Source organism: Mesoplodon densirostris, chromosome 15 (assembly GCF_025265405.1).
Source record: "Mesoplodon densirostris isolate mMesDen1 chromosome 15, mMesDen1 primary haplotype, whole genome shotgun sequence".
NCBI classification, from domain to species: domain Eukaryota; kingdom Metazoa; phylum Chordata; class Mammalia; order Artiodactyla; family Ziphiidae; genus Mesoplodon; species Mesoplodon densirostris.
In genome coordinates, this window is record NC_082675.1 from 76,013,135 (window position 1) to 76,041,057 (window position 27,923).

General features: G+C 34.6%; 1 protein-coding gene across 1 annotated transcript in view; it reads left to right on the top strand.

Moving 5' to 3' along the window:
• Nucleotides 1–27,923, top strand: part of LOC132502515 (glutamate decarboxylase 1-like) — a 54,535-nt gene that overhangs the window by 11,541 nt on the left and 15,071 nt on the right. The window contains 10 exon segments of the mRNA XM_060118375.1: nucleotides 12,600–12,670; nucleotides 16,486–16,576; nucleotides 19,376–19,488; nucleotides 19,805–19,920; nucleotides 20,317–20,321; nucleotides 21,486–21,566; nucleotides 23,591–23,645; nucleotides 24,393–24,509; nucleotides 25,524–25,588; nucleotides 25,691–25,769. Coding sequence (XP_059974358.1) covers nucleotides 12,600–12,670; nucleotides 16,486–16,576; nucleotides 19,376–19,488; nucleotides 19,805–19,920; nucleotides 20,317–20,321; nucleotides 21,486–21,566; nucleotides 23,591–23,645; nucleotides 24,393–24,509; nucleotides 25,524–25,588; nucleotides 25,691–25,769 — 793 coding nt within the window.

Here is a 27,923-nt window from a genome sequence, read left to right on the forward strand (position 1 = left end):
GGGAAACAAATTCTCATGCAAGGCTTGTAGGAATCTAAGTGTTCGCACTGTTTGCGGGGAACAACAGGCAATTTCTAATAAAACTGAGCTGTGCCTATGTTTTGATCCTGCCATTCTACTTACAGAATTAAAACCTATTTAAAAGACCTGAACATATGTGCAGGTGAGCATCCTAGTATAGTCATTTTAGCCTTCTTTAAAAAAGCAAAAACAAATGAACAAACTAACAAATAAATGTATATCAATAGGTACAAGGAACACTTTACTAGGGTGCACTTATACAATAGAAATGAATTTAATTTGTTTCAATCAGAAGTGATAAATCTTAAAACCTAATGTTGAGTTTAAAAAGAAGGTAAATAATAATTATATTACGGTGTGAATTTTACAAATACATAGAGGAATTGTATTTGTTGTTTACAGGTAGGTAAATAGGTTATAAATTTATAAATTATAGAGAGAAGGATGTACATGGCTTCCTCATGAGGAGAAGGGTGTGGGGAGAGATGGAGGAGAGACTTTTCATCTTTTTTGTAACACTTTATATAAACTTTATTTTTATATATTTAAAAATCTGCATATAATAAAGTACATTATTATTTATGTATATACATTTTATAGCAAATGTATATATATAAAATCCTGAGGTAAACATGGCAAAACAATTTTAAAATCTGGGTAGTGAGTACATTGTTTTATTGTTCTCTGTACTTTTACTGTCTTTGAAATCTTTCATAATTAAAAATAAATATATGAAAGCCTTCTTTTGAAAGTAAAAAATATCACATGGTTTTGGAACTATCAAGAAGTGTGTAAGCATAGGGCATATTTTGGTTAGTTTAGCATATATACGTAATTCAAGGAAGGGTTTTTTTTTTTTTCAGCTCTGAGGAAGCAGTTAAAAACTAAATGAATTGATTAATAATATGTTCTTATCGTCTTAAGATGCTCCTAAAATACTGGAAAAGCAAGTATCTTTAAAATGGCCATATCCAGAATAATTTTTATCTTCTCTTTCATATATATAAGATTTAATTTCAAATTTACCCCTTTACTAAATCTCTGGCCCTGAGTTTATGAAATCAAGATTATCAGTTTATACTTTGTACATACTAGAAAAAGTGTTTGTCTTTAGGATGCATATGTAAGCACTGTAGGGAAATAAATTTGCAATTATAAATAGTTATCATTGCTATTTACAGAATGAATACTATTCATTAGTAACTCAACAGCTGATATACTAATACCAAGGGATTAAAAAAAAAAACCAAAACAATATCCCTAGCACTTAGAATGGTGAATAGCACTTAGTAATTAATTACTCATTAGTTTTTTATCGAATGAATGGGACAATGAGTGTGGAAATATTATTTCATTTGATCTTCAGAATGATTTTTTTTTTACATCTTTATTGGAGTATAATTGCTTTACAATGGTGTGTTAGTTTCTGCTTTATAACAAAGTGAATCAGTTATACATATGTTTTCATATCTCTTCCCTCTTGCATCTCCCTACCTCCCCCCTTCCCTATCCCACCCCTCTAGGTGGTCACAAAGCACCGAGCTAATCTCCCTGTGCTATGCGGCTACTTCCCACTAGCTATCTACCTTACGTTTGGTAGTGTATATATGTCGATGCCTCTCTTTCTCTTTGTCACAGCTTACCCTTCCCCCTCCCCATATCCTCAAGTCCATGCTGTAGTAGGTCTGTGTCTTTATTCCTGTCTTACCCCTAGGTTCTTCATGACATTTTTTTTTCTTAAATTCCATATATATGTGTTAGCATACGGTATTTGTTTTTCTCTTTCTGACTTACTTCACTCTGTATGACAGACTCTAGGTCCATCCACCTCGTTACAAATAGCTCAATTTCGTTTCTTTTTATGGCTGAGTAATATTCCATTGTATATATGTGCCACATCTTCTTTATCCATTCATCCGATGATGGATACTTAGGTTGTTTCCATCTCTGGGCTATTGTAAATAGAGCTGCAATGAACATTGTGGTACATGACTCTTTTTGAATTATGGTTCTCTCAGGGTATATGCCCAGTAGTGGGATTGCTGGGTCATATGGTAGTTGTATTTGTAGTTTTTTAAGGAGCCTCCATACTGTTCTCCATAGTGGCTGTACCAATTCACATTCCCACCAGCAGTGCAAGAGTGTTCCCTTTTCTCCACACCCTCTCCAGCATTTATTGTTTCTAGATTTTTTGATGATGGCCATTCTGACTGGTGTGAGATGATATATCTCATTGTAGTTTTGATTTGCATTTCTCTAATGATTAATGATGTTGAGCATTCTTTCATGTGTTTGATGGCAATCTGTATATCTTCTTTGGAGAAATGTCTATTTAGGTCTTCTGCCCATTTTTGGATTGGGTTGTTTGTTTTTTTGTTATTGAGCTGCATGAGCTGCTTATAAATTTTGGAGGTTAATCCTTTGTCAGCTGCTTCATTTGCAAATATTTTCTCCCATTCTGAGGGCTGTCTTTTGGTCTTGTTTATGGTTTCCTTTGCTGTGCAAAAGCTTTGAAGTTTCATTAGGTCCCATTTGTTTATTTTTGTTTTTATTTCCATTTCTTTAGGAGGTGGGTCAAAAAGGATCTTGCTGTGATTTATGTCATAGAGTGTTCTGCCTATGTTTTCCTCTAAGAGTTTGATAGTTTCTGGCCTTACATTTAGGTCTTTAATCCATTTTGAGCTTCAGAATGATCTTTAAAGAAGGTATTAATCTCTACGAGGTTAACAAGGTTTTCTAACTTACCCAAATTCACACCATAAACCACTGTTTATTTTTTGTTTTTAAAGGAATTTTGCCTTTTTAAAAATTTTTTTAATTTTTTAATTTATTTTTGGCTGTGTTGGGTCTCCGTTTCTGTGCGAGAGCTTTCTCTGGTAGCGGCGAGCGGGGGCCACTCCTCATTGGGGTGTGCGGGCCTCTCACTATCATGGCCTCTCTTGTTGCGGAGCACAGGCTCCAGATGCGCAGGCTCAGTAATTGTGACGCACGGGCCCAGTTGCTCCGCGGCATGTGGGATCTCCCCAGACCAGGGCTCGAACCCGTGTCCCCTGCATTGGCAGGCAGATTCTCAACCACTGTGCCACCAGGGAAGCCCAAGCCACTGTTTATTGAACCATCCTCCAAGTCGGGAACAAGAGTTCCTGTCATCATTATAGAACAGGGTTGCTGTGGATGTGTCGGCAGTAAAATCTCTGATTGGGCTGTTTTTCTAGCAGGTAGAGACACTGTACGTCCAAGGTTATGGGAAGTGTGTTCTCCTACCTCCTTCCTATGAATTAGTGGTGAGAGAATTTGAAGATTTTTTCTTTGGAGAGTCTGCACTCATTTCTGTATTCTGTTTATCTTCTCAGTTAACAGAAAACTAAACACAAAGTTTATTTGCTTCTATCTGCTATCATATAATGGAAATATATCTCCCTCAGGAAGTCAGTATGTATGAGCATGGGGCGTAATTGAGGCCCTGTGATGTGGGCCAATAACTTCTCTTTAGCTCATGTGTGAATCTCAGGTTGTGTTACTCTGTTAAATGACATTTAAATTATTAATGTAACTTTCAGACATGTGTATTTTAGTAGTGCCCTCTCTATTCTCAAAGGCTTTAGGTAGAAAATCATACATTTACCTTACCTAGTGAGGACCAGCCCAGGTGAAATACCAGAGTGAGATAGAGGCCTCTCGCCTGGTGGGAGAGGGATGAGGACGTGATCACAGGTGGAGGGTAAAGGGTGCTGAAAATGGAAGTTGTACAAATTATGTTCCATTTCCCCAAGTAGGGCCTTGCCTGGGCCTTTGGTTGGGAGGCCTCTCACCTAAGTCTGAGAAGCACAGATTGCTGACCTTGGTTCTGGGTTCTCTAGACTGAGGCTTCATGACTGTGGCTCTCAGGATTCTAGTAAGAGGGTGACACATGCTCACAAATAACTGTGGTAGATGTTAGAATGTCCCTGTGAGAGAAATAAAGAAAATGATTAGATTTCCTTTCAGCAGAGAATTTGTAGGTCATAGGTACCAAAAGACTTGGGGATTAGGGTGGAATTTTTCATGACTGTTAATCACTTGGCAGCATTTTTAATGTAAGGAGAAGAAATGGGATAAAAAATACACTCATCTCAATCAAAAGAGGCAATTAGATTTCTAACACCTGCATCAAAAAATAAGTGTTAAAAACAAACTGAGGATTACCGAGTGTGGATAAAGAAATAATTTCTTATTGTGGGAGTCCTGGATTAATCACATCTAAAGCATATTGCTTTTCCTTAAATTTGACCTCTCCAAGCCAATACATATCTTCCCCAGAGCTGAAAAATATGTACCACCTGACATTATAAATCTCTCTACCTGATTTTTAAAATAATTTTATTAATGATTTTGTTGTACTGTAAGAAAATTCCTGTATGAATAATACAGCAATCTGATTTTCTTAATACACTGTAAGAGGAAAAAGTAGCATTTTGGACTATCAAATATTTAAGAAAATACTTTTGTTCTCTAGTCTGGTAAACAAAGTGAGAGAAACAGATCCTGCTGAGTTAATTCCTTGAATTTCATCCTGCACAGGCTCTCTACCTCTGACTTTAAGTCCAACAGTGCCCTCTACTTCCCATTCTCTGTACAGAATTCCAGTGTTTGAAAAACACAGAATGATCAAGAAGACGAAACTGCCCTCAGATTTATGACTGTATCCTCAAAATAAAATAAGTATAACAAGAAAAATTTACTCATATACTCTTTAATCTAAAGTACATAATTCTCAATATTTTCCACTTCTAAATCAGCAATATCTTCTGATCTTCTAAGAAGATAGATGTCAGGCATAGGTTGCTGGAAAAATATTAAATCTTATATATTATATTCACATATTACTTATGATATTTTCAAAGCCATATTTGAATTATCAGTAATTTTAGAATTTCTTTTTTAAAAAATGTGCTCTCTAAAGGTTGTCACTGCTTGAAACTAGATTTCCAGAAAACTGGCTCCTACTCTAAAATGTTTGTCTTTGAGATCAAACAACTCTCAAGTTGCCAGCTGTTAAATTATCATTAGTAATCTTGACTTAATAACTTGATATATTTAGAAACAGCATGCTTTTCTAACTGATTTCTCCTAATAAAAGTAATAGCAATTTCATTTGAAGGACTCCATTTTTATTAACAAATGTTCTTATTCAATTTGATTTTTAAGGATTTTGATGTGTGATGAGGTTTGTTAAGCAGGACCAATTCAGTTACTTCTGAACTTGGTGCACTGTCACTGTGGCCTAATTTATAGGTATCAACAGAGTTTCCATTAGATGTAGAATTTTACTTTGTGATTAAAGGTGCTATTTCATAGGTAAACATTTTGAGTCCTGAAGAAGAATTTCAGGAATGTAAATGTTTTTCAGAAAAAACAAACAAATAATTGATTTATTCCAGATCATTATTAGCTACGTAATATATACCACCACATCTTGGGAACCAGAGATAAAGAGGTGAATAAATTGAGAACATCACTCTCATGGGGAAATTAGAGGAGGGTGTCCAGACAATAACACAGTCAAGAATCAAATTAATTTTATACTTGCAGATAGTTTTGAGTGCTCTGAGGAATTACAGCACAGTGACATGAGAGTTATGGGTCAGAATGATGAGAAGCAGATAATTTACACTGGGTTGTCTCAGAAGACTTGTCTGAAAAGATGAGGTGGTACAAATACTCAGAATTACATCAAAGCTCATATAACTAACATCATTAGTGTGAGAACTTATAATAGAGGGAAATTTTTATTCTCTGCTCCACAGGATGAATGCAAGGACAAGGTGGGGACCGACATGAGGAAAACTTGGGATTATAACTGGGTGCTATTTTTGATATTGTACCATTGGATTTAACATTTGGCACCTCTTTGGAAATACACTAGATTTTGAAAAGAGAGAGACAGACAGACAGACCAAGCTATCATTTACCTCTCTTTGAAGAGTTGATCTAATTAAGTTCTCTGAAAGTAAATGATAACCAGATTTCTCACATCAGAATCATAATATAACATATATTACATATATGACATACATATATGTTTATATATTATAATCCCTATATATATAACATGTACAACATATATAACATATATAACATATATATAGCATACAATAACTTTTAATTTTGTTAAATATAAATAGAACTCTGAATACTTATTCTGGCAATGAAAGATTATTAAGATTTGACTTATCCTCCACCTGTAAAGTAATAAAAATCGAGATGTGAAATGTGAAACAATAGTCTATTTTTAACAAAAGGAAGAACAAGAGTGTTACCCTTGAGAAAAAGAAAACAGCCATGTGAGCCCTACAATTTTGCCAGTTTCCAGCTTTGAGGCAACCTGAATTTCAGGCACAGAAACAAAATACTTAAAAATTGCCCAGAAGGTATTTGTATACATATAGCTGATTCACTCTGCTGTACAGCAGAAACTAACACAACATTGTAAAGCAATTATACTCCTGTAAAAATTAATTTTAAAAAACCCAGCTGCGATGTACATGAAACCAAAACTTATGGAACTGAAAGAAGAATAAATAAATCCACAATTATAATTAGAGAATTTAACTTTTATTTTTCAGTATTAGGAAGAACTAGATGGTGAAAGGAGACATATAAAAGACATGAATAATACAGTCAACCCATCTGAAATAACTGATTTTTAGAAAGTACTCCATTGAGCCAAGAACAATACAACTTCCTTTCAAGTGCTCATGGAACATTCACCAATATAAGCATTATACTGGGCCATAAAATGTCTCAAAGTTAAAAAAAAAATTGAAATCGTACAGAGTATGATTCTGACCATGACGAACTTAAATTTTTAAAAAATCTGGAAGTTCCCCCCAAATTTGGAAATTAAGCAGCACACTCCCACTGGGCAATGGAGAAATCACAAGAAAAATTTTGAACCAAATACAAATGAAAACACGTTATATAAAAATTTGTGAAATGCAGCTAAAGTGACACCTAAAAGTATATTTATAGTTTTAAAATGTTAAAGTAGAAAAGAAGAAAGATATAATGCAAATGATCTAGTTTCTATCTTAAGAAGCTAAATAAAGAACAAATTAAACTCAAAGAAAATAGAAGGAATGAAATAATAATGATAAAAGAAATCAGTGAAATAGAAAAAAGAACAGAGAAAAATCAATGAAATAGAGAGCTGATTACTTGACAAGCTCAGTAAAATAATAAACTTTGGCTAGACTGATCAAGAAAAAAATTGAAGAAATTACTACAGATTCTACAAATATATAAGGGATGGTAAGAAAATATGAAAAAAATTATGATAGCAAATTTTACAACTTAGATAAATGGAAAAATTTCTTGAAAGATGGAAAGTATCAAGTTCTCAAGACTTACTCCAGAAGGAATAGAATAGCTGAATAGTCCTATATCTAATAAAGAAGTTGAAATTTTAAGAAAATTCCAAGTTCAGATGGCTTCAAGCATGAGCTTTGTCAAACATTCAAGGATGTTCTGGATGTTCTGTCTAGACAAAACAAAATGGATGAATATCAAAAATATAATGCTGAATGAAAGAAGTCATACACAAAAAAGTACATTTCCCATGACTCCATGTATATAAGATTCTGGAAAATACAGCATAAACTACAGTGATAGAAAACAGGTTAGTTATTTCCTAGGGCTAGAATCAGGAGATGATGATTCCCTGGGTCTGGACACAGAAATGGGCACAAGGAAACTGGAAATTGTTTGTATCTTAATTGCTGGTGAAATGCAATATATAATTTGTTAAACTCATGAAAATATACACTTAAAATTGGTGAATTTTATGATGTAAACTACGTCTTTGTCAAGTTGCTACTAGAATGTAAAATACAAAATTATCAAACTCAGACTTTTTTCCTGGGTGTGGTATTTCAACTTAATGTTTAGTTCTCACTTCTGGTGGATTAGAGAAAAGTGATTTTAATTTTCAATCTAGTAGTTCACTCACTAAAAAAAGCCCCCTGTTATTAGCATTTCAGTTGACAGGTATACATGTTATTGGGTGGGGAGGAGATAAAAGAGGATGTAGCAGATGCAGATACCTTTTTAAGGCTATTTTCCAGGTGTAACAACTTTATTTTGACTAATAGTAGAAAGGACACTGGTTCGATTCAGCAAGATATTTTGTTTGAGGCTTATTGTGCGATAACCAGCACAGCTGGATCTGAATAATGGAGGTTCTGAAACTACTAAAATACCATTTGTCTAAATTTTATTTGAATCACAGCTAGTTCCTAGATATTAAAATTCCTAATTGTGATTTATCTGAAAGGCTTAAGTGAGGATAGGAAGAGAGAGTACAAAAAGGATTTAAGTATTTCCCATCTAAACAATCACCATAGATTTTGTAAAAGTTTGGAATTAGAATATCTTAGCAATCTTTCGATTATCATTTTTGGGATGTGAAACAATTAATTAGGTTATTTAAATCACATGTAAATGGTTTGTCCGAGGTCTTTGGTTTATATTGAATTTGTGTGTTTTAACTAAAGTCTGACATCATAACATATGTAAAGCTAGGTAAATTAGATAATCTATGTAAAAATTCAAACGTAATATTTATTCTTCTTGCTTTATTTAATATTTATGCTTTCCTCCAAAATAGTCTTTTATCTTAAAAAAATAATGTTTGAGTGTAAAAAACAAATTGAAATTATTCGCTATTGACCACACCTACTCCCTGGTAAGGTTATAAGGAAGATTGTACTGTTCATCTGTAGACATGGTGCTTGATATCAGTGAAGTTTCTAAGTAAAACCATGGCTGTTTATAAATACAAATCTGCAAGATTCATGGTTTGCATTCTAAGGCAAGAGAAGCCTAAATTAAGCTCCAGCATTTTTAATACATGTTGAAATTGAAGGTTTATAAAAACCATGCTACAATCCTTTCATGAAAACAAATAATTTATTCTATATTTTTCTAGGCTGATAAAAAAATTGTAGCTAGTCTCCAAAATAACTGTAATCCATCATGTGGAAATTTAAAGTTTCAAAGGGAGATTGATCCACTATTTTCACCTTTGCAGAGAGGATGAAGTTATTTGGGTCCCAGAGAAACTAACAAGAAGGCAGATTCTGGTTTAAGAGAATATGATGTATCATTTGACATAGATATTTCAGAGGAGAGGCTCTATCTTTTTTTTTTTAATTGGGGTATAATTGATTTACAATTTTGTGTTAGTTTCAGGTATACAGCAAAGTGAATCTGTTATACAAATACATATATCCACTCTTTTTGAGATTCTTTTCCCATATAGGCCATTAGAAGAGTATTGAGTAGAGTTCCCTATGCTATACAGTAGGTCCTTATTAGTTATCTATTTTATATATAGTAGTGTGTATGTGTCAATCCCAATCTTCCAATTTATCCTTCCCTCTGCCTTTACCCCCCACTCCCAGTAACCATAAGTTTATTTTCTGCATCTGTAACTCTATTTCAGTTTTTCTTTTTTTAACCTCTTTATTGGAGTATAATTGCTTTACAATGGTGTGTTAGTTTCTGCTTTATAACAAAGTGAATCAGTTATACATATACATATCCCCATATCTCCTCCCTCTTGCATCTCCCTCCCACCCTCCCTATCCCACCCATCTAGGTGGTCACAAAGCACTGAGCTGATCTCTCTGTGCCATGCAGCTGCTTCCCACTAGCTATCTATTTTACATTTGGTAGTGTATATATGTCCATGCCACTCTCTCACTTCGTCCCAGCTTCAGTTTTGTAGATAAGTTCATTTGTAGCCTTTTTTTAGATTCCACATATAAGCGATATGATATTTGTCTTTCTCTGTCTGACTTCACTCAGTACGAGAATCTCTAGGTCCATCCAAGATGCTCTATCTTTGATAGAGGCTTCCGTGGTGGTTCAGTGGTTGAGAGTCCGCCTGCCGATGCAGGGGACACGGGTTCGTGCCCCGGTCTGGGAAGATCCCACGTGCTGCGGAGCGGCTGGGCCTGTGAGCCATGGCCGCTGAGCCTGCGCGTCCGGAGCCTATGCTCCGCAATGGAAGAGGCCACAATGGTGAGAGGCCCGTGTACTGCAAAAAAAACCAAAAAAAACCTGCCAAATAAACTTTACAAAAATTGAAAAGTTGGTGTAATAATTCAAAGGAAAATAAAGATCACTTCAGCTTAGTGGTGGAAATACAGAAGTATCTGTGGAGCTACTACAGAAATATTTGTGGAGCTACTAAGATATGACTTGGTCCTCCTAAGATAGAAGACAGGGTAGGGGTTAAGAAAGTGGACTCTACAACCAGAATGACTTAGACTGAATCTTGGATCTGCCACTTATTAGCTGTGTGATCTTTGGCAAATAACTTGACTTCTCTGTGCTTTAGGACTGAATCTTGGATCTGCCACTTATTAGCTGTGAGATCTTTGGCAAATAACTTGACTTCTCTGTGCTTTAGGTTCTTCATCTGTAAAATGAAGAAAGTAAATAGCAGTGTTATAAAGTTGCAAGGAGAATTAAATGAATTAATATGAATCTATCTTAGAAGAGTGCTTGGCACATAAGTAGTCAGTAAATATGTGTTACATGTGAATTTTGAATTAGAAGAAAGGAGGAGAGAAGGCATTTAAAACAGATGAAATTGCATGAAATAGAATGCAGGGAAGTAAAAAATAGTAAAGTTTACAGACGAGAGTATGTGAACTATTTTTGAGATGCAGGAGGTTGCTGGAGATGAGGTGTAGGAGGTAAGGCAAGAAAAGGGTCAACTTAAGAACTTAATATAGTGGATGGGGAGTCATTAAAAGTTTTTGGTCAAGGCACTATCAAAATTATTTTTGGTTTGCTTTTTGTTCTGTCTGTCAAGATTGTCAGAGAAAAGAATTATATAAAGAATTAACGGATTGCTATAAGCACTTCAGAAGCATCATCTCTTTTGATACCACAAGCCCGTGAGTAGGTATTATTATATACAGTGCCCACTTTATTGATGGTGGAACTGAAGTAAAGGGAGCTGTGAAACAGAACACAATAATAATAATACCTATTTCATAGAACTTCTATGAGGAGTCAACATATGAAAAATATTTAACACTGTATGAAATACAGTAAGCGTCCAATGAAAGAAAGCTATAGGTTTTAATATTAGTGTTACTGTGAATCCTAAGAAAAGAGTATCCTCTTTTCCCCTTGAAGTCCTATCTGATGTAGTGTAATAAAAGAAAGCTTTCACATGCTCTTAGAGAAAAATTATTGAGTTTCAATTTCAATTTATATGTGTTTTACAAATGTATAAAACTAGGCAAAATTGAAAAAACAGCAACATTAATTTCCCTTTGGGCTGAGGACAGTCAGCTTCATGCTCAGTGTGTTTATAAATAAATGTCTAACTGTCTAATATCAGGACATGAAGGGAAAGGAATAGAATGATAGAGAGTACTTTACGGCTGGAGACCCATTTTCTCAGAATTGTGATTGTTTGAGTCCTTTGAACATAGAGTGCTAGTGGTTACAGCATGTGAGGAAGGAATGGGTAAGGATGAGAATGAGGAAGGGGAAGGTAGGGAACTTTGTGGGAGGGGGTTCTCACAGTGCAAGCAGTGCAAGAATGGAGGTGGGTTTATTAACAGAAATGAGCAGGTGCCCAGGAGTCATGAGAAGAGTCGGTCTTTTCTGAATGAAGATAATGAGACAATCTTCCCTAGTGGATGTAGTGATACTATTAGAACAAGAAAGGTCTGCAGATCATTGAAGGATATGGAAAAGCAGCTGTGGACTTCTAGATTTTTTTTTTTCTATTTTTCCCACTTCTATGTCACTTCACAATCATCAATCAACTCCACTGGAAAGCAGTGAAGGGAGGAAGAAAGAAAAGGAGAAAATGGTTTTCAAATCATCCAATATATTTTTTGTTTGTTTGCTAGAGGCTCTAGTGAACTCCTTGGTGCTTTGCTTTTGTAAATAACTGAACTTTTCACGTTCTTTCATTAACATGCTCAAAAGATGCTTAATTAAAAAAATAACATATTGACTGGTGCATTATTCAGTCGTTGTAAATCCGAGGGGACAAGTTGACAGTTGATAAAATTCTTGAGAAAATGTGCACCTGGAAATGGGGCTCAGAAATAATGATCATTATGTATTTTTGGATTATTTTAAATTTTAGAGTTTTCAATACAAAAGCAAAAAGTAATTCCTGTGTTAAAAGCATGTGAATTGTACTATTAACATGCCCATGCATTGTTTTCATTTTTACTCTAGAATATTAATGTACCTAACGTTTCACTTTGTAGATCTGTAGATAAAAGCTGTAACTGTTAAAGGGAAGTTGAAATTCAGTCATTTTTTTTAAATCGTACTTTTGAAAAGCAAGTGATATTTAAACACAAATACATTACAATTGTCTCAGTTAATTCTCTAAACAAATACAAGTATTGTATCCCTGCCTATTTTACAAATAATGGAATTGCTCCAAATTTCTGTGCCCTCAAAAACTGGACCTTGAAAGAGTTATAAATTACAGCAGTTACACATCTTTAATGGTCAAGTTCTTTTTATCATATAAAAGCACACTCTGGCTCCAGGTATTCTTTTCAAGTAGATATTAGATTTTCACTGTACGTGGATTTCAAGGAGTGTGGATATAGCCTGGCAAGTAAGTTGAAATTTTGTGACAAGAAATGACAATTAAAAGTGCAGACTGTTGGGCCTCCCTGGTGGCGCAAGTGGTTGAGAGTCCGCCTGCCGATGCAGAGGATGCGGGTTCGTGCCCCGGTCTGGGAGGATCCCATATGCCGCGGAGCGGCTGGGCCCGTGAGCCATGGCCGCTGAGCCTGTGCGTCCGGAGCCTGCGCGTCCGGAGCCTGTGCTCCGCAGCGGGGGAGGCCACAACAGTGAGAGGCCCGCATACCGCAAAAAAAAAAAAAAAAAAAAAAAAAAAAGTGCAGACTGTTAAACGAGTCTTGCTGATTTTCTATGATTATTAATTATTAACATATTTTGACAGAAGCATATTAGCAATCATTATCTTACTTATGCATTTAAAACAAGCACTTTGTTATTAAGATTAATTTAATTTAGTTTTAGGTTGTAGATCCAATGTGTAGTTGAGCTATTAATGGAATATAATTCTTATGCCAATAATATCAAATTTTTTGGTTTCTACATAATTTCCTTATAAACGTTCTGTAATACTGTTTCATGTACAGAAGCTTTTTACTTTCCCTTTTCCTTGTGATTTTTGTTTTCACTAATTACTTAAAAGAAGTAATGCTTTTAAAGCCTTAGTACTTTAAAATTTACTTATTATCAATTATTTCTTATTTTCTATAGCAGTGAAACTCGAAAAAAACAATTTTCCTCTAGAAAAAAAATTGTACAAAGTATTAACCTAATATATGTCTACTGGGTCAACATGTAATATGGAAATTTGTTTTTAAGTACACTGCATTCTTTGCAAATCATCTCACATTTCTGTAATTTCTGCTGTCTTTTCTTATGCACAGTTTTTTTCATGTATCAGGTTTTTATTTATGGAAAAAGCTATTATAGAACACTTTTATCTGTCATACATAAACATTTAAAATGCTTATGTTATATCAATTGATAATTGTTGTAGCAATGCTTAAAAATTAAACCAAATTAATCTTGCTACATCTTTAACAAATGTAGTCTGGATTATATAGGGAAATAGCTTATTTTACTTTCAGAAAAATTCATTAGAACTGGAAACAATACTACTAAGCTTATAAAATCCAAACTACAAAATTTAGCCATACATCATTTTCTGATTACTTTGTACTTTTTCTATATAGCTATAGGTAAACAAGTTGATTTTATACATTATAGTTTGTACTTTCTTTTTTCCCATACATTGCCCAGAACATAAAATAATGCTTAACAACGAATTACTTGCTTGATTGGATATCTGGTTAAATACTTTTATTGAAGAAGACCTCAAGACTTACTATTTTCAAATATTAATTTTTAAAGAGGATAGCTAACTTAATGGCATTTCGATTCAAATACCTGTCTATAAATTCTAGTTCCACCATATATAAAGCTATCTTTGTTAATAATAATAGTTATCTACATCATAAGCCTACGTTATAAGGATTGAATAGAATAATACATGTGAGATACTTAGAACAGTTCCTGGGCCATAGTATGTGCTCAACAAGTGTTAATTATTATTATTTCTTAACTTCTTTAAATCTGTTTATCTGCATACTGGGAAAAATGTCTTTATAAGGATTAAAATGTGTGTACAGCACTTAGGACTCTTAGTATGTAGTAGAATTTATAGTTAAATGCTAATATGTATGCAAGGAACTTCAGGATCTTATATAGTAGGCATTGTTATTTATAGTTAAACATGATAGGTCTTAATTACTAAATTACTAATCCTCTACACTAAACTGATATGAAACTAAAGAGCCTTACATAACTTCAGTGGAACTAATGCTTCTCTCCAGTTTACACCTGTCCACCAGAGATCATGTGTAAATAAAAATTTCAAATGTTATTTTAAATTGGTATTGTCATATATGAATTGCTTATTAGTTAACAGAGAAAAGTAAACAAAATGATTTTGATTTGGAGAGTTATATCTCAATGGCAAATAACATAAAATTTTTATTTACCTTTTTCATTTTTTTGTTTTATTTGATAATATTCATTATTGATGCTTAATTTATTATCTCTATACATGAATAAAACATAGAGTGCTAAAATTAGATATATGTATAATTTATATATACAGCCTACATTTTAGAAAGTGTTTTCTGAATAAATTAATATAATTGTAACTTGATTCTTAATCTCTTAAACCAATGATACTTCTAGGAGCAAACGATATTTGAACAGGCTCTAGAGGCAAAATAGAGATTCAAAAAGAGCTATCATGCACATCATCTTTAAGACATAGTGTAAAACTAGTGCAAAGAACAATCCATTTTGGAGCTAAGGAGGGGAAGACTAATTTAAACTGAGTTGAACATAAATTGTTCAGTTTGACAAGTAATGTTTGGTGATCCTTTCTTAATATAAAATTTCAAAAAATCATTATAAGAGGGACCTAGTTTTTTTCATAGTTGAAATTATCTTTTTTTTGGTGTATTTTTATTTTTATTTTTTTCACATCTTTATTGGAGTATAATTGCTTTACAATGGTGTGTTAGTTTCTGCTGTACAACAAAGTGAATAACTATACATACACATATATCCCCATATCCCCTCCCTCTTGCGTCTCCCTCCCTCCCACACTCCCTATCCCACCCCTCTAGGTGGAAACAAAGCACCGAGCTGATCTCCCTGTGCTATGCGGCTGCTCCCCACTAGCTAGCTATTTTACGTTTGGTAGTGTATATATGTCCATGCCACTCTCTCACTTTGTCCCAGCTTACCCCTCCCCCTCCCCGTGTCCTCAAGTCCATTCTCTACGTCTGCGTCTTTATTCCTGTCCTGCCCCTAGGTTCTTCAGGACCTAGTTGAAATTATTTATCTTTTTTTGGTTCCTTTTGAAAATTATTTTCCATTATGGTTTATTACAGGATATTGGATATAGTTTTCGGTGCCATACAGTAGGACCTTGTTTATCCATTCTATATATAATAGTTTGCATCTGCTAATCCCAAACTCCCACTCCATCCCTCCCCCCACCCCCCTCCCCCTTGGCAACCCCAAGTCTGTTCTTCATGTCTGTGAGCCTGTTTCTGTTTCATAGATAAGTTCGTGTCGTATTTTAGATTCCACATATAGGTGATAGCATATGGTATTTGCCTTTCTTTCTCTGAGTTACTTTGCTTAGTATGATAATCTCTAGGGACTTGATGTTTTAATCAAAAAATGGATAAGGAACTTTGGAGGGAAGATTGTTTTATCTTTTAGGTGGTTGATCCCCCATTCACTGAGGTAGCTTTACACACCGCATCCTTGGTCTGCTTTAGGTGGGCTCCTCACTCTGGCATTGGCATTCAAGCCCTTTCTCAATTCAGTGCCTTCTCATAGCTGTTCCTTGTGCTCATAGTAATCCTCCTCCACTGTTTGGAAACCAACCAGATTGTCCCTGAAAGATCACCTCCTCCAGAAGTCTTCTCTGGAGATTGCTTCTTCTGCTCCCCTGACTGCCATGGATGCCCTAGGAATGGTCTTATAACATCCTGATCCTTTCCTTTGTAGTGATTTTTACTGTAATTAAACACATTTGTGTCATTACTGGATTATTGTCTTTTTCTTCCACCAGTGAGATCCCCATGGTAGCGGCTATGTCCACCTTGTATGCCCACTGGATCCCAATACCCAGCATTGTCCCTGCATATGATAATTGCTCAGGAATATTTACTGAATGAAATAAGTAAAGTGTGCTTGATCCATAATACCTGTTCACTGAGAAACTGCTATAAAATTTAACTACTTTTTAGCCTTGTGTTTTTACTTTGACCCATTTGCAATTTTGTCTTTTTTTTCTAGGACATCCACGCTATTTTAACCAGCTCTCCAGTGGGCTAGATGTGATTGGACTTACAGGGGAATGGTTGACAGCCACTGCAAATACCAACATGTCAGTATCCTTCTGGGTCTAAGGAATGTGAGGCTATTAGACACATAAGCAAGAGTGAAGATGTCAGTTGTGGAAGTTACCTTTTGCTGGATAGGTTGTTTGCTGTATCAGAAACAAATAGTTAATACCCTGAGAGAAATGCAAAGAAGATGGTTCCTGTTCCCTGGGTGACATTTTGACTGGTCCTCTGGACAGTCTCTCTCTAGAAAATCTCAGGATCTGAATTTCCTGGTAAGTAGTAAAGTTCAGTTTTTTAGTCTAAGTTATTAGTGTGCAGATTGGGAGCCCAGCTCCAGGATTAGAATCATTTCAACACTATCCAAAACAGCCCAGAGCACATAGTTGAAAAAAGACACAGACAAGCATGTGAAAAGTTTCCTGAATATAAATTAGAACTTCAATCTGCTCGAAGGTTAAGAAAGTAAACTATCAAGGGAAAGTTAAATAGAACTCCAATGTGATTCCTTAAAAATTTTGAACTTTACCACAGCAAAACTTACAGTTATACGAAAATTAGATATACTGCTGCAACGTTTTGAAGTAAAATTAATTTTAGGGCAATATATTTCAAGGTTAAAGGGATAGGGAAATGATTAGATATGAAATTGAAAGGACCAGTCTGTGTCAGATGTTAATATAATTTAACTAGCAATCAAAAGAGATTGGTGGTAGAAATTTAAACTTTAAAACCAAGAACTAAACATTTATGAGAAGTGACTGCTTTGCTATGTGGGAAAACTGTGGTTTATTTTAACTGTTCAGTTGTCATTGGGATTTTAATGATGCACAGGGATTTATAGATGTGAAATGCATGTAAAAATAACCTGCACAGTTTACTGCTAGTTTTAATTTTTATTGCTTGATTATGGCCCTTTATTTAAACATGCGTAGAGTAATACTTTAAAAAACCTATATCTTTTGAGACTATGTGATGCATTTTATATGTTATATAAATTATTACACAAAAATCATTTTATAAATCTTGCTTCATTATTTGGAATCCCATTGTTATGAAACTTAATCATTTTCTGTGTGAAGAAAACATAGATTCTTGGTTTAAACAGAGAAATAGTGGAAAGAATACATGGAAGATGCAAAGATAAAGGATTTAAGAGAGGGTTCTTTACCTTTGAATTTTTCTCATTTTAATGAATGGATATCTCCTACCATAATCTGAGATCATGGAAAAGCATGTGAGATGGAATTAACGAGAACCAAATTTAAGTCCTAATTCTACCATTTAATGGGTCTCTGTTGTCTGAAAATAATAATGTCTACTCCATGGAATTGAAATAGGATCAAAAATGTAATGTGTGTAGAAGCTGAAATTGACAGAACACTGGCAGAAATGAGCCTCATTGAAATGGACATCGGTAGGCTTGCTATGTAAACTTTGTTCTTCTTGGAACTAGAAGCCTAATTCTAATAGGTAATGGATTTTCTTAATCTGTGTTTTTGTGCAGAGCCCGGGGCCAGAGTTTATAGATTAACACTTTATTAGGGCTTGCCCTTCAGAGGAGCAGGACTGGGAGGAATGAAGGGAGCCAGGACAGGGCAGAGGGTAACATGAGGGGCATTTTAGACCTGGCTACCACTTAGTATAAGCAGAAGTGAGTGCATGATCTCCTGGGATGTATGCCCCCCTGTAAGTGACTGCTTCTAAGATAAGTCCCTCCGGAGGGAGCAAGGGGAACAAATTTATTCTCAACCAGGTCTCTTACAGCCAAAGGACTGCACGATGGGATGTTAAGTTCCCCACACATAATAACTGGGGATTCTTGGGATTACCAGCTGATTCCATGACTTGTGATACTAAGGGCAAAAGGAAGACCCTGGGGCTGAAGGTCAGAGACTGCAGGTGTGGGTGGGAGGCGACTCTCCATTGGGTTGTGGGTGAGTCTGAGTGAAAGTGGTCACAGTGGTGGCTGGGCCTGAATAACATCCAAAGGCCTTAGAGACAGAGAAAGCTGAGGACATCTGAAGTGGCACATACGTGGTGCCTGATACCGGCATCATATATAATTACACTTAGAGAGGTCTTTACAATTTTTTGAGGACAAATAAAAGGATTTCTTGAGAATAATTGGACCCACTTTTTAATTTCAGAGCTCATTGCACATACATCACTGTTTATTGCATAGGATACATATAGAGAAAAGCTTAGAGCCTTCTTTTAAATCCCAGCTTCTTTCTCTGGAGCTAATTTCACAGGGAGACTCAGAGCAGAGTCCCCATAACAGTGCTCTCTGAATTCTTTTCCATGGGGCCCATGTGGTTCCTGTAACATCTGCTTGCTTCAAGCTGTTATTGAAAACATAATCATATTTAGCCTTTTTTTTGGGGGGGTGTTTGCTCACAGTACAGTCTTTAGGTGAAAAACGTTTATCAATCAGTTTTTAGAAAAGGCTCTTTCAGGTTCTTCAAAATATTGTCTGTAGCTCTAGATATCTGTCTTTCTAACTTGTCCCCTAGGAAATGTGTAAATATTTTCTTGATAACTGGGCATTTTCTGTCCCAAACAGTGTTGTGTGTGTGCTGAGGGGATGGAGCTACTTTCAAATTCTTTTTGGTGGAAAATGAAATTCCCAGCTACCTCACAAAACCATGGAAACCTTGATATTTCCTTTGTAGAACTAACGCACTCTAGATCTGGAAGGGACCATTCAGAACATATAAAATTTAACCATTTCTTGCACAGTCTATTATAGCATACAGAAATGTGTAGAATCTTATCTAGCACATGATTTTATTTATCCTCTTCCATGTAATATAATTCACAGTAGAATTTCTATATTATAGGTTTACCTATGAAATAGCTCCAGTATTTACTGTCATGGAAACAATTCTTCTTAAGAAAATGTGTGAAATTATTGGCTGGAGAGAAACAGAAGCAGATGGAATATTTTCACCTGGTAAGAAAAATGTTTATGAGCGAAAGGAAATATCAGGAGACACTCAAAATATATTTCAACTAATATGACTGTTTTTGAGAGATAAATGTTCATAAGCCGTTGTGTTGGTTATAATTATAAAGAAAGTTTTTAGAAAGCTTAAAGTTGTGAATTGTGTTGTTTGAGCTTTCTCTTAACACTTTCAAGGAAGGCTGTTTTAAAAATGACATCAGTAACTTGGCACAATTTTAGTTTCAGAAAACTCAAATTGTCATGATTTCAATCAACATTTCTGATTTTTGAAACTAGATTAACAGTCACGATTTCTCTTCCATAGGTGGGAGTATATCAAACCTCTATGGTATATTAGTAGCTCGTTCTAAGCAATATCCAGAGATAACAACAAAAGGCATGACAGCACTTCCATGCATTGTATTATTTGTTTCTGAACAAGTAAGTATAAAGTTTAGATTTTTCCAACTTTTAAGAGTCTTCTAAGATACACTGATAAAGTAATTGAAAGACTGAGAATATTAGCTTCATTTTTCCATTAAATATATTCAGTAATCTCTGTCTGGATCTATGGATTAATATTGGAAAGGGGAAAAACAACTTTCCAGTTGGTATAGACTCTATAGATTAGCAATACAGATAAGTTAGTATTAAAATTTTATTTCAACATAGGAGAAACTAACAGAAAAAATGTGATTATAAATATAAAACATTTTGCTACCTTTACCCAAAAAAAAAGCAAGACAGAAAATTCAAAGATATAATGGTTCACTTTAAAGTTGAATGAAAAGAATGAGAATGTGTTTAAGGTTTTCTTTCTCCAGTTAGGACTGTAAGAGTCGGTTGACAAGAAAGCTTTATTTTTATAGGTCCTCAGCCAAATGTTTCTGATACTGACAATATACCCATTGAGGTCTCCTTTAGTTTTAATGTTCCAACCCTGTGCCTAGTAACAATACATATTTTTTAAAAATCAATTCATCCCTCTAATAAATCCGATCACTTTTTTCTACCATGGTAACATTTATAATCTTAAAGTGTAATTGTAGTCCCAGCTTGAGAATTCTATCTAAAAGTACTTGGAAACACAGCGTTTTCTTTAAAATGTCCCCACGTTTGCAATGTCTTTCCTTTGCCAAACTCAAATTGGCATTATATAAATGTATATTATCAAATTAGAGACCACTGCTGCATATTTAATGTAATTTACTATAAAACTTAATACAGTTGAAGATGCTTGTTTACAAATGTCATTTTCATCATTTCACATATACGTTTTAAATATAATGAGCAAATAAGCTGAAATTCCACAATGCAGATTAAAAAAAATTTCCTATTTCATCTATGCATTCTCCATTGAAATGAAAATATGGTTAGGGTTTTAAATTTCTCTACTTGTTTCTCTCATATATCTGGTCTTTTCCGGGTAGCTAAAAATAACCCAGGCCAAATTTATCTTTGAGCTGTCACCTCCATCTTACTGATACTGTTTACATTATGCAAATGATACAAGGAGATAGTAGTCACCTAGAAGGCAAGAAATCAAAGTTGATGTCAAAGTCAAAATTAAAAACTGCAAGCAGAATAAGAATTGATTCATTTCTTCAGGCCTCACTCTTTAAAAAAAAATTGGAAATTCAAGACTTAAACCTGTCCATAACATGTAAGGATTTACCTGGTGGATATTGTCACTAAATTTATAAATGACACGATTCATGTGTATACAGAGAACGAGAATATTCAAACTCCTGCATTTAAAGAGTCGTGTTCTGTGACACTGCCTCCTAGAAAGAGGTACTACAACCTTCTTCATCTCAACAATGTCATGATAAGGGTCTGAAACTATGCCTTCAGAACTCTACTTGCATGTGTGTATATATATATATATCCATGCACAAACCTGTGCAAAGCTATGCGTATAAGCCCTAGTGTGAGTGATGCACTAGTGTAAGTGATGATTTAAGGTGGGAGAATTAATACCTTTCTTGTTTTCATTTTTGCCCAAGGGTCAATATTCAGTAAAAAAAAGCTGCAGCAATCCTTGGTATGGGAACTGATAATGTAATTGAAGTAAAATGTGATGAAAGGTATGTTCCTTAATACATTCTCAAATTTTTTTATTGTCATGCTTGGTATGAAGATTAAAATCCCATTTTTCTATTATCCCAATTTTTAGCAAGAATACTCTCCCATATTAGTTTCAATAATTTTAACTAGAAGTAATTATGAAACAAGCACCAAAGGTATCCTATCCTACTGTTAAGACTTCTTTACTAAGTATAGTCCTAAATCAGTGAGACTGTCACATATCCGTTCCTTGTTTTAAGTAGATCCAGTTAGCAATATAATGATGTTTAGAGATGAAAAATTCAACTGCATTAGAAATCTACAGAGTGAAAATATATTTCCATTTGTCTTGAATCCTACTTTTCATAAATAAACTACATTACAAATACATATATTCTGGAAGATCATTTTGATGCATATCAAATGTATTTATACATTTATGCATATCAAATTCTGTGTTATAATCTGCAACTTATTCTTTTAATTTTTTTGGCTTTAGAATATATCTTAGGAATCTTAGCCCATGAATTTACACAGACCTTCCTTATTCTTTTTTAATTACTTCAGAGTTTTCCATTTTATAAATGTAACATAATTTCACATATCTTATTTAAAAGGGTTTTCACCTAGATTTTAGTATTTAAGAACAATGCTTAAATGAATATAATTATAGAAATATATTTGAGTGTCTGTGTTTGAATATTTCTCATGTGAATCTCTAGAAGTTGAATTATTGGTTCAAAGAATGTCTGCACTTATAATTTCATAAAGATTTTTACTTGCCCTTCAAACATTTTTCAGTTAATTGATACTCTTATCTACCTTGTGAAGCCTGAATATTATCAATACTTCTATACTTAAAAATTCTGATAGACAAAGATGACATTTAGTTATTTGGGACAACGTATATCCAATATATGGACCAGCCAGTTGTGTATTACCATGATCTGTCTGTTCATGTTCTTTGCCCATATTTTATTGGTGGTTTATTATTTATTGGCTTGTAAAAATATTTATATATTGAAAAGTTTTGAAATATAAAATATATGAATATAAAATATTTTGCAAATATGTTTTATAAGTTTATAATTCAATACTTATCTCAAGTCGTTTGGTTTTCTTTATATAAATCCTGAGCATTTTCTGAGAATCCCTCCCCCAGATACTTTATATCTTTTTTACTGCTATGAATAGGATATGTTCTATGTTTATTCAGAACAATTAGTTTTAAAAAATAGGAACCTAATTGACTGTTGTAACCACCCATTTGCTCAACATTCTTATCATTTTCAAGAGTTTTTCAATAAACAATGTTAGGAATTCCAGGCATACAACCATATTACTCAAATTAGGTTTTTTTCCTCCTCTTCTTTTTATCTATCTATCTATCATCATCATTATAATGATCTAGCTAGCTAATAGGTATTTCCTCAGAAAAAAATACTATAATATTGATGGTAGTGAGCATCCTTATCTTATTCCTGACTTTAAGAGAAATGCTTCTTGTGAATCATCAATAGACAGGATTTTAGTCTGAAAACTGGACGGAGTAGGAAAATACTGGCTTTTGGGTTTTTTTTCCCAGAAATTCTCTGTGAAGAAATGTGAGGCCACCTGAGTTTGTGCCATGTTTTTCCCCCACTCCCCCAATTTGGATACTTGATTTTTCTACCTTGATACTAAGAAGTCTTTATAATTAAAGGTTAATAATTAGGTAGATGAAAGAAAGAAAGAAAGAAAGAAAGGAAAGCAAGAAAAGAATCATCTGTATCTTAGAAAAATCAGAATCTTCTGATTTGTAAGTAATGCTGATTTTAAGATGATTGAATAGTAAACTAAGCATTCTTTAACTCAAATAACATGATATTTAACATTGGTTTTAGAGAATTAAACATTTACTTAATAGCTGTTTTTACACCTATAAATACCTGTGGGAGACAATAAAAACTAATTTTTTAATCTTGAATATTATGTATTCTTCTAATTGGTAGAATTGGTTTGTTTATTCACTGATAAGAAATCAATGTGTATTTGCATTTTTAAGGGGAAAGATGATTCCAGCTGAGTTAGAGAAAAATGTATTACAAGCTAAAAGGAAGGTATGTTCTGAAGTTCCATATTTAACACACAAATGCATCTTAATTTTCTTCACCTATTTTTTTTCCTTTTTTTTTTTTTTTTTGCGGCATGTGGGCCTCTCACTGTTGTGGCCTCTCCCTTTGTGGAGCAAAGGCTCCAGATGCGCAGGCTCAGTGGCCGTGGCTCACGGGCCCAGCTGCTCCGCGGCATGTGGGATCTTCCCGGACCGGGGCACGAACCCGTGTCCCCTACATCGGCAGGTGGACTCTCAACCACTGCACCACCAGGGAAGCCCTCTTCACCTATTTTTGTTAGTGGAAAACAATTGATAAGATAATTGCTAAAGGAAATAAAATAATCCCTAAATGTAGGAAATTTCTTCTAAAACTGACGTGAAATAATTAACATTGTAGTATTTCCTGATAATTTTGTTTCTGTTAACTATCAAAAGAAAAGTTATCAGGATATTTACTAATAAAGGGGTTTGGTCATCTCTATTGTTGTAGTATGATTTTCTGAAAATAAATTCAGAGAGAAATAACAATAAATGAGACTCAGAGGTAGTGGTATTAGTTCATCTTATGGTTAAGCTACTTTTTCCATTACTGTAGGTACCTTTGAGTATTTGAAATTTTTAAGTATTTAATGCCCTTAGTCAACGTTATCTAGCTTCCTGATGTCCAGAAGTGTAATGGTTAAGTAACAATATTAGCATAGGAGTGGACTTCATGAGATTGTAAGAATGGTGCAGCTTTTGTCATCACCAGGGCCAAACTCCTTTTTATGTCACTGCCACAGCTGGCAGCACAGTGTTCGGGGCCTGCAACCGACTCCACGACATCGCAGATATTTGTGAGATGCACAAACTCTGGATGCATGTGGATGTAAGTCACATCCTTGAGTCTGGATCATGATTCACCTATTTAAAAAGATGTAACCTATGAATAGTCCTTAAAATTTCTTAATTGACATTGCAGGCAAGAGAAAAATTTCTGTAACCCTAATTTTTATAAAGAATAAATATCAAGAAAGAATAGTCTTATTTGCATAAATTATCTTTAATTAGACTTAATACACTATCATGGAATGAGCTACAAATGTATCAAGTGTTTAAAAAAAGTCTAAACCTCTATTAATATTCAACCAACAATTTAGAAAATCAGTTTAAAGAAATAGTTAAAACAATTTTAAATCAAAAGGACTTAGCCCATTACTCTAATATACATTTCTTAATTAATAGCTATTATGGAAATCAAAAGTTTTGATGCTATTAGTTTGGTACAGTGACTTTGGGCAAAAATGTCTTTGGCTTTGACTAGAGTTGGACAAATTTAAAGTTATATAATATGGTAGATATTTTAATTTTTCTGTAGTATTGCCAAACCTGATGCCAACTTTTAAAAATTTCTGTCTCTGGAAATTACACAGAAGGTATTTCTTTGAATTAATTAGAAAAAAACTTTACTTTGTCATGAATAGACAATGAAAACTCATAGGAGGAAATTTTTAAATGCATTGTTCTTCTAAGTAGGATAATTATAGCCAAGTTTATAATTATCTTGAATAACAATTAAATCTTCATCAACTTTTGAAATAAATTTAACATAGGAAAAAGCAGTCAGTGCTATTTAAAAAGAAATAGAGGGCTGCCCTGGTGGCGCAGTGGTTTAGAGTCCGCCTGCCGATGCAGGAGGCATGGGTTCGTGCCCCAGTCCGGGAAGATCCCACGTGCTGCGGAGCGGCTGGGCCCCTGGGCCATGGCCGCTGAGTCTGCGCATCCGGAGCCTGTGCTCCGCAATGGGAGAGGCCACAACAGTGAGAGGCCTGCGTACCGCCAAAAAAAAAAAAAAAAGAAAGAAAAAAGAAATAGGAACACAAATCCTTTGTATCTGTTACAGGCAGCTTGGGGAGGTGGATTGTTGCTGTCCAGAAACCACTCCTATAAACTCAGTGGCATTGAAAGGTGAGACCCAGGCCATTGCTTGTGCAAGCAAAAGAACCTATTTAGGCTTCTATTTTCTTTCATTAGACAGTGAGCACTAACTGGGGCTGTTTTGTCACCTAGGGCCAACTCTGTGACCTGGAATCCACATAAATTCATGGGTATCCCCGTTCAGTGTTCTGCTATCCTGACTGGGGAAAATGTAAATAATTTCTATTTTCAAGTAGTGACATAATGGACATCTTGGTAATGACTAGCTTCATTGTGAATATTCAAAACCAAAATAATTGTGGCCTCATTGAATTAACGTAGTGCAGCACCATTTGCCCTGTTGAAGAAAACTGATCCTTCCCCTTTGATTTTTTTTTTAATGATATAGTCCTTATATTTACGTTAAAATATTGCAATTATTTTTTCCCATTCAAATGCTAACTGCTTTCTTAGGGCAAGTTTGAATTGCTCTTTAAAAAATCTAATTAAGATATTCAACTCTTCTTATTTCTTTGAACCTGTATTCTCTGTCATAGTTCAAGTTTTCATCATCTCTGATTGGAATTGTTTCCCCTAAATATCTTTCAGCTTTTAGGTAGTCCTTCCTGTATGACCAGTGTCATTTAGCAGGGAAGATGGACCTGAGTGTTAACCTCATTCATTTTGAAATCTTTGCTCTAACATGTATGAGCTTTATGATCTCTAACCTCTGCTATACTCTCCAAGTTATCTGTTACAATTCCTTCTTTATTCCCTTATAAATTATCACCAATTAAGCAAGAATTGAAGAATTATAGGTTTACAGTCCCTTATTTACAGTTTTAAAATTTAAAGACATTCTGAACAGTTAATTTTTTTGTAGTGCATCAGGTGACAAAACCAATCCTGACCTGTTGTGAGGCTCATATTGACTCTATGTACCCACTTAATGTAGATATTCATACTTCACTATAGAAATGTTAATGTATTTGATTATGACCTACAGCCCCAGACCCCAATGAAATGTTGCATAATCTTCTATATATGGACTAAACTACTTATTATAAAAAAAATCTGTATTTTGACACCCACCTGTTGGCAAGGGTTTCAGAGAAAGGATGTGAATTTATTTATTTATTTATTTATTAACATCTTTATTGGACTATAATTGCTTTACAATAGTGTGTTAGTTTCTGTTTTATAACAAAGTGAATCAGTTATACATATACGTATGTTCCCATATCTCTTCCCTCTTGTGTCTCCCTCCCACCCTCCCTATCCCACCCCTCTAGGTGGTCACAAAGCACCGAGCTGATCTCCCTGTGCTATGCGGCTGCTTCCCACTAGCTATCTATTTTACGTTTGGTAGTGTATATATGTCCATGCCACTCTCTCACTTTGTCACAGCTTACCCTTCCCCCTCCCCATATCCTCAAGTCCATGCTGTAGTAGATCTGTGTCTTTATTCCCGTCTTACCCCTAGGTACTTCATGACCTTTTTTTTTTCTTAGATTCCGTATATATGTGTTAGCATACAGTATTTGTTTTTCTCTTTCTGACTTACTTCACTCTGTATGACAGACTCTAGGTCCATCCATCTCACTACAAATAACTCAATTTCATTTCTTTTTATGGCTGAGTAATATTCCATTGTATATATGTACCACATCTTCTTTATCCATTCATCTGTCGATGGACAGTTAGGTTGCTTCCATGTCCTGGCTATTGTAAATAGAGTGCAATGAACATTTTGGTACATGACTCTTTTTGAATTATGGTTTTCTCAGGGTATATGCCCAGTGGTGGGACTGCTGGGTCGTATGGTAGTTCTATTTGTAGTTTTTAAAGGAACCTCCATACTGTTCTCCATAGTGGCTGTATCAATTTACATTCCCACCAACGGTGCAAGAGGGTTCCCTTTTCTCCACACCCTCTCCAGCATTTATTGTTTCTGGATTTTTTGATGATGGCCATTCTGACCAGTGTGAGATGATATCTCATTGTAGTTTTGATTTGCATTTCTCTAATGATTAATGATGTTGAGCATTCTTTCATGTGTTTGATGGCAATCTGTATATCTTCTTTGGAGAAATGTCTATTTAGGTCTTCTGCCCATTTTTGGATTGGGTTGTTTGTTTTTTTGTTATTGAGCTGCATGAGCTGCTTGTAAATTTTGGAGATTAATCCTTTGTCAGTTGCTTTGTTTGCAAATATTTTTTCCCATTCTGAGGGTTGTCTTTTGGTCTTGTTTGGGGTTTTCTTGTTCATCTTTCTCTAATTGCTTTAGGTGTAAGTTTAGGTTGTTTATTTGAGATGTTTCTTGTTTCTTGAGGTAGGCTATAAACTTCCCTCTTAGAGCTGCTTCTGCTGCATCCCATAGGTTTTG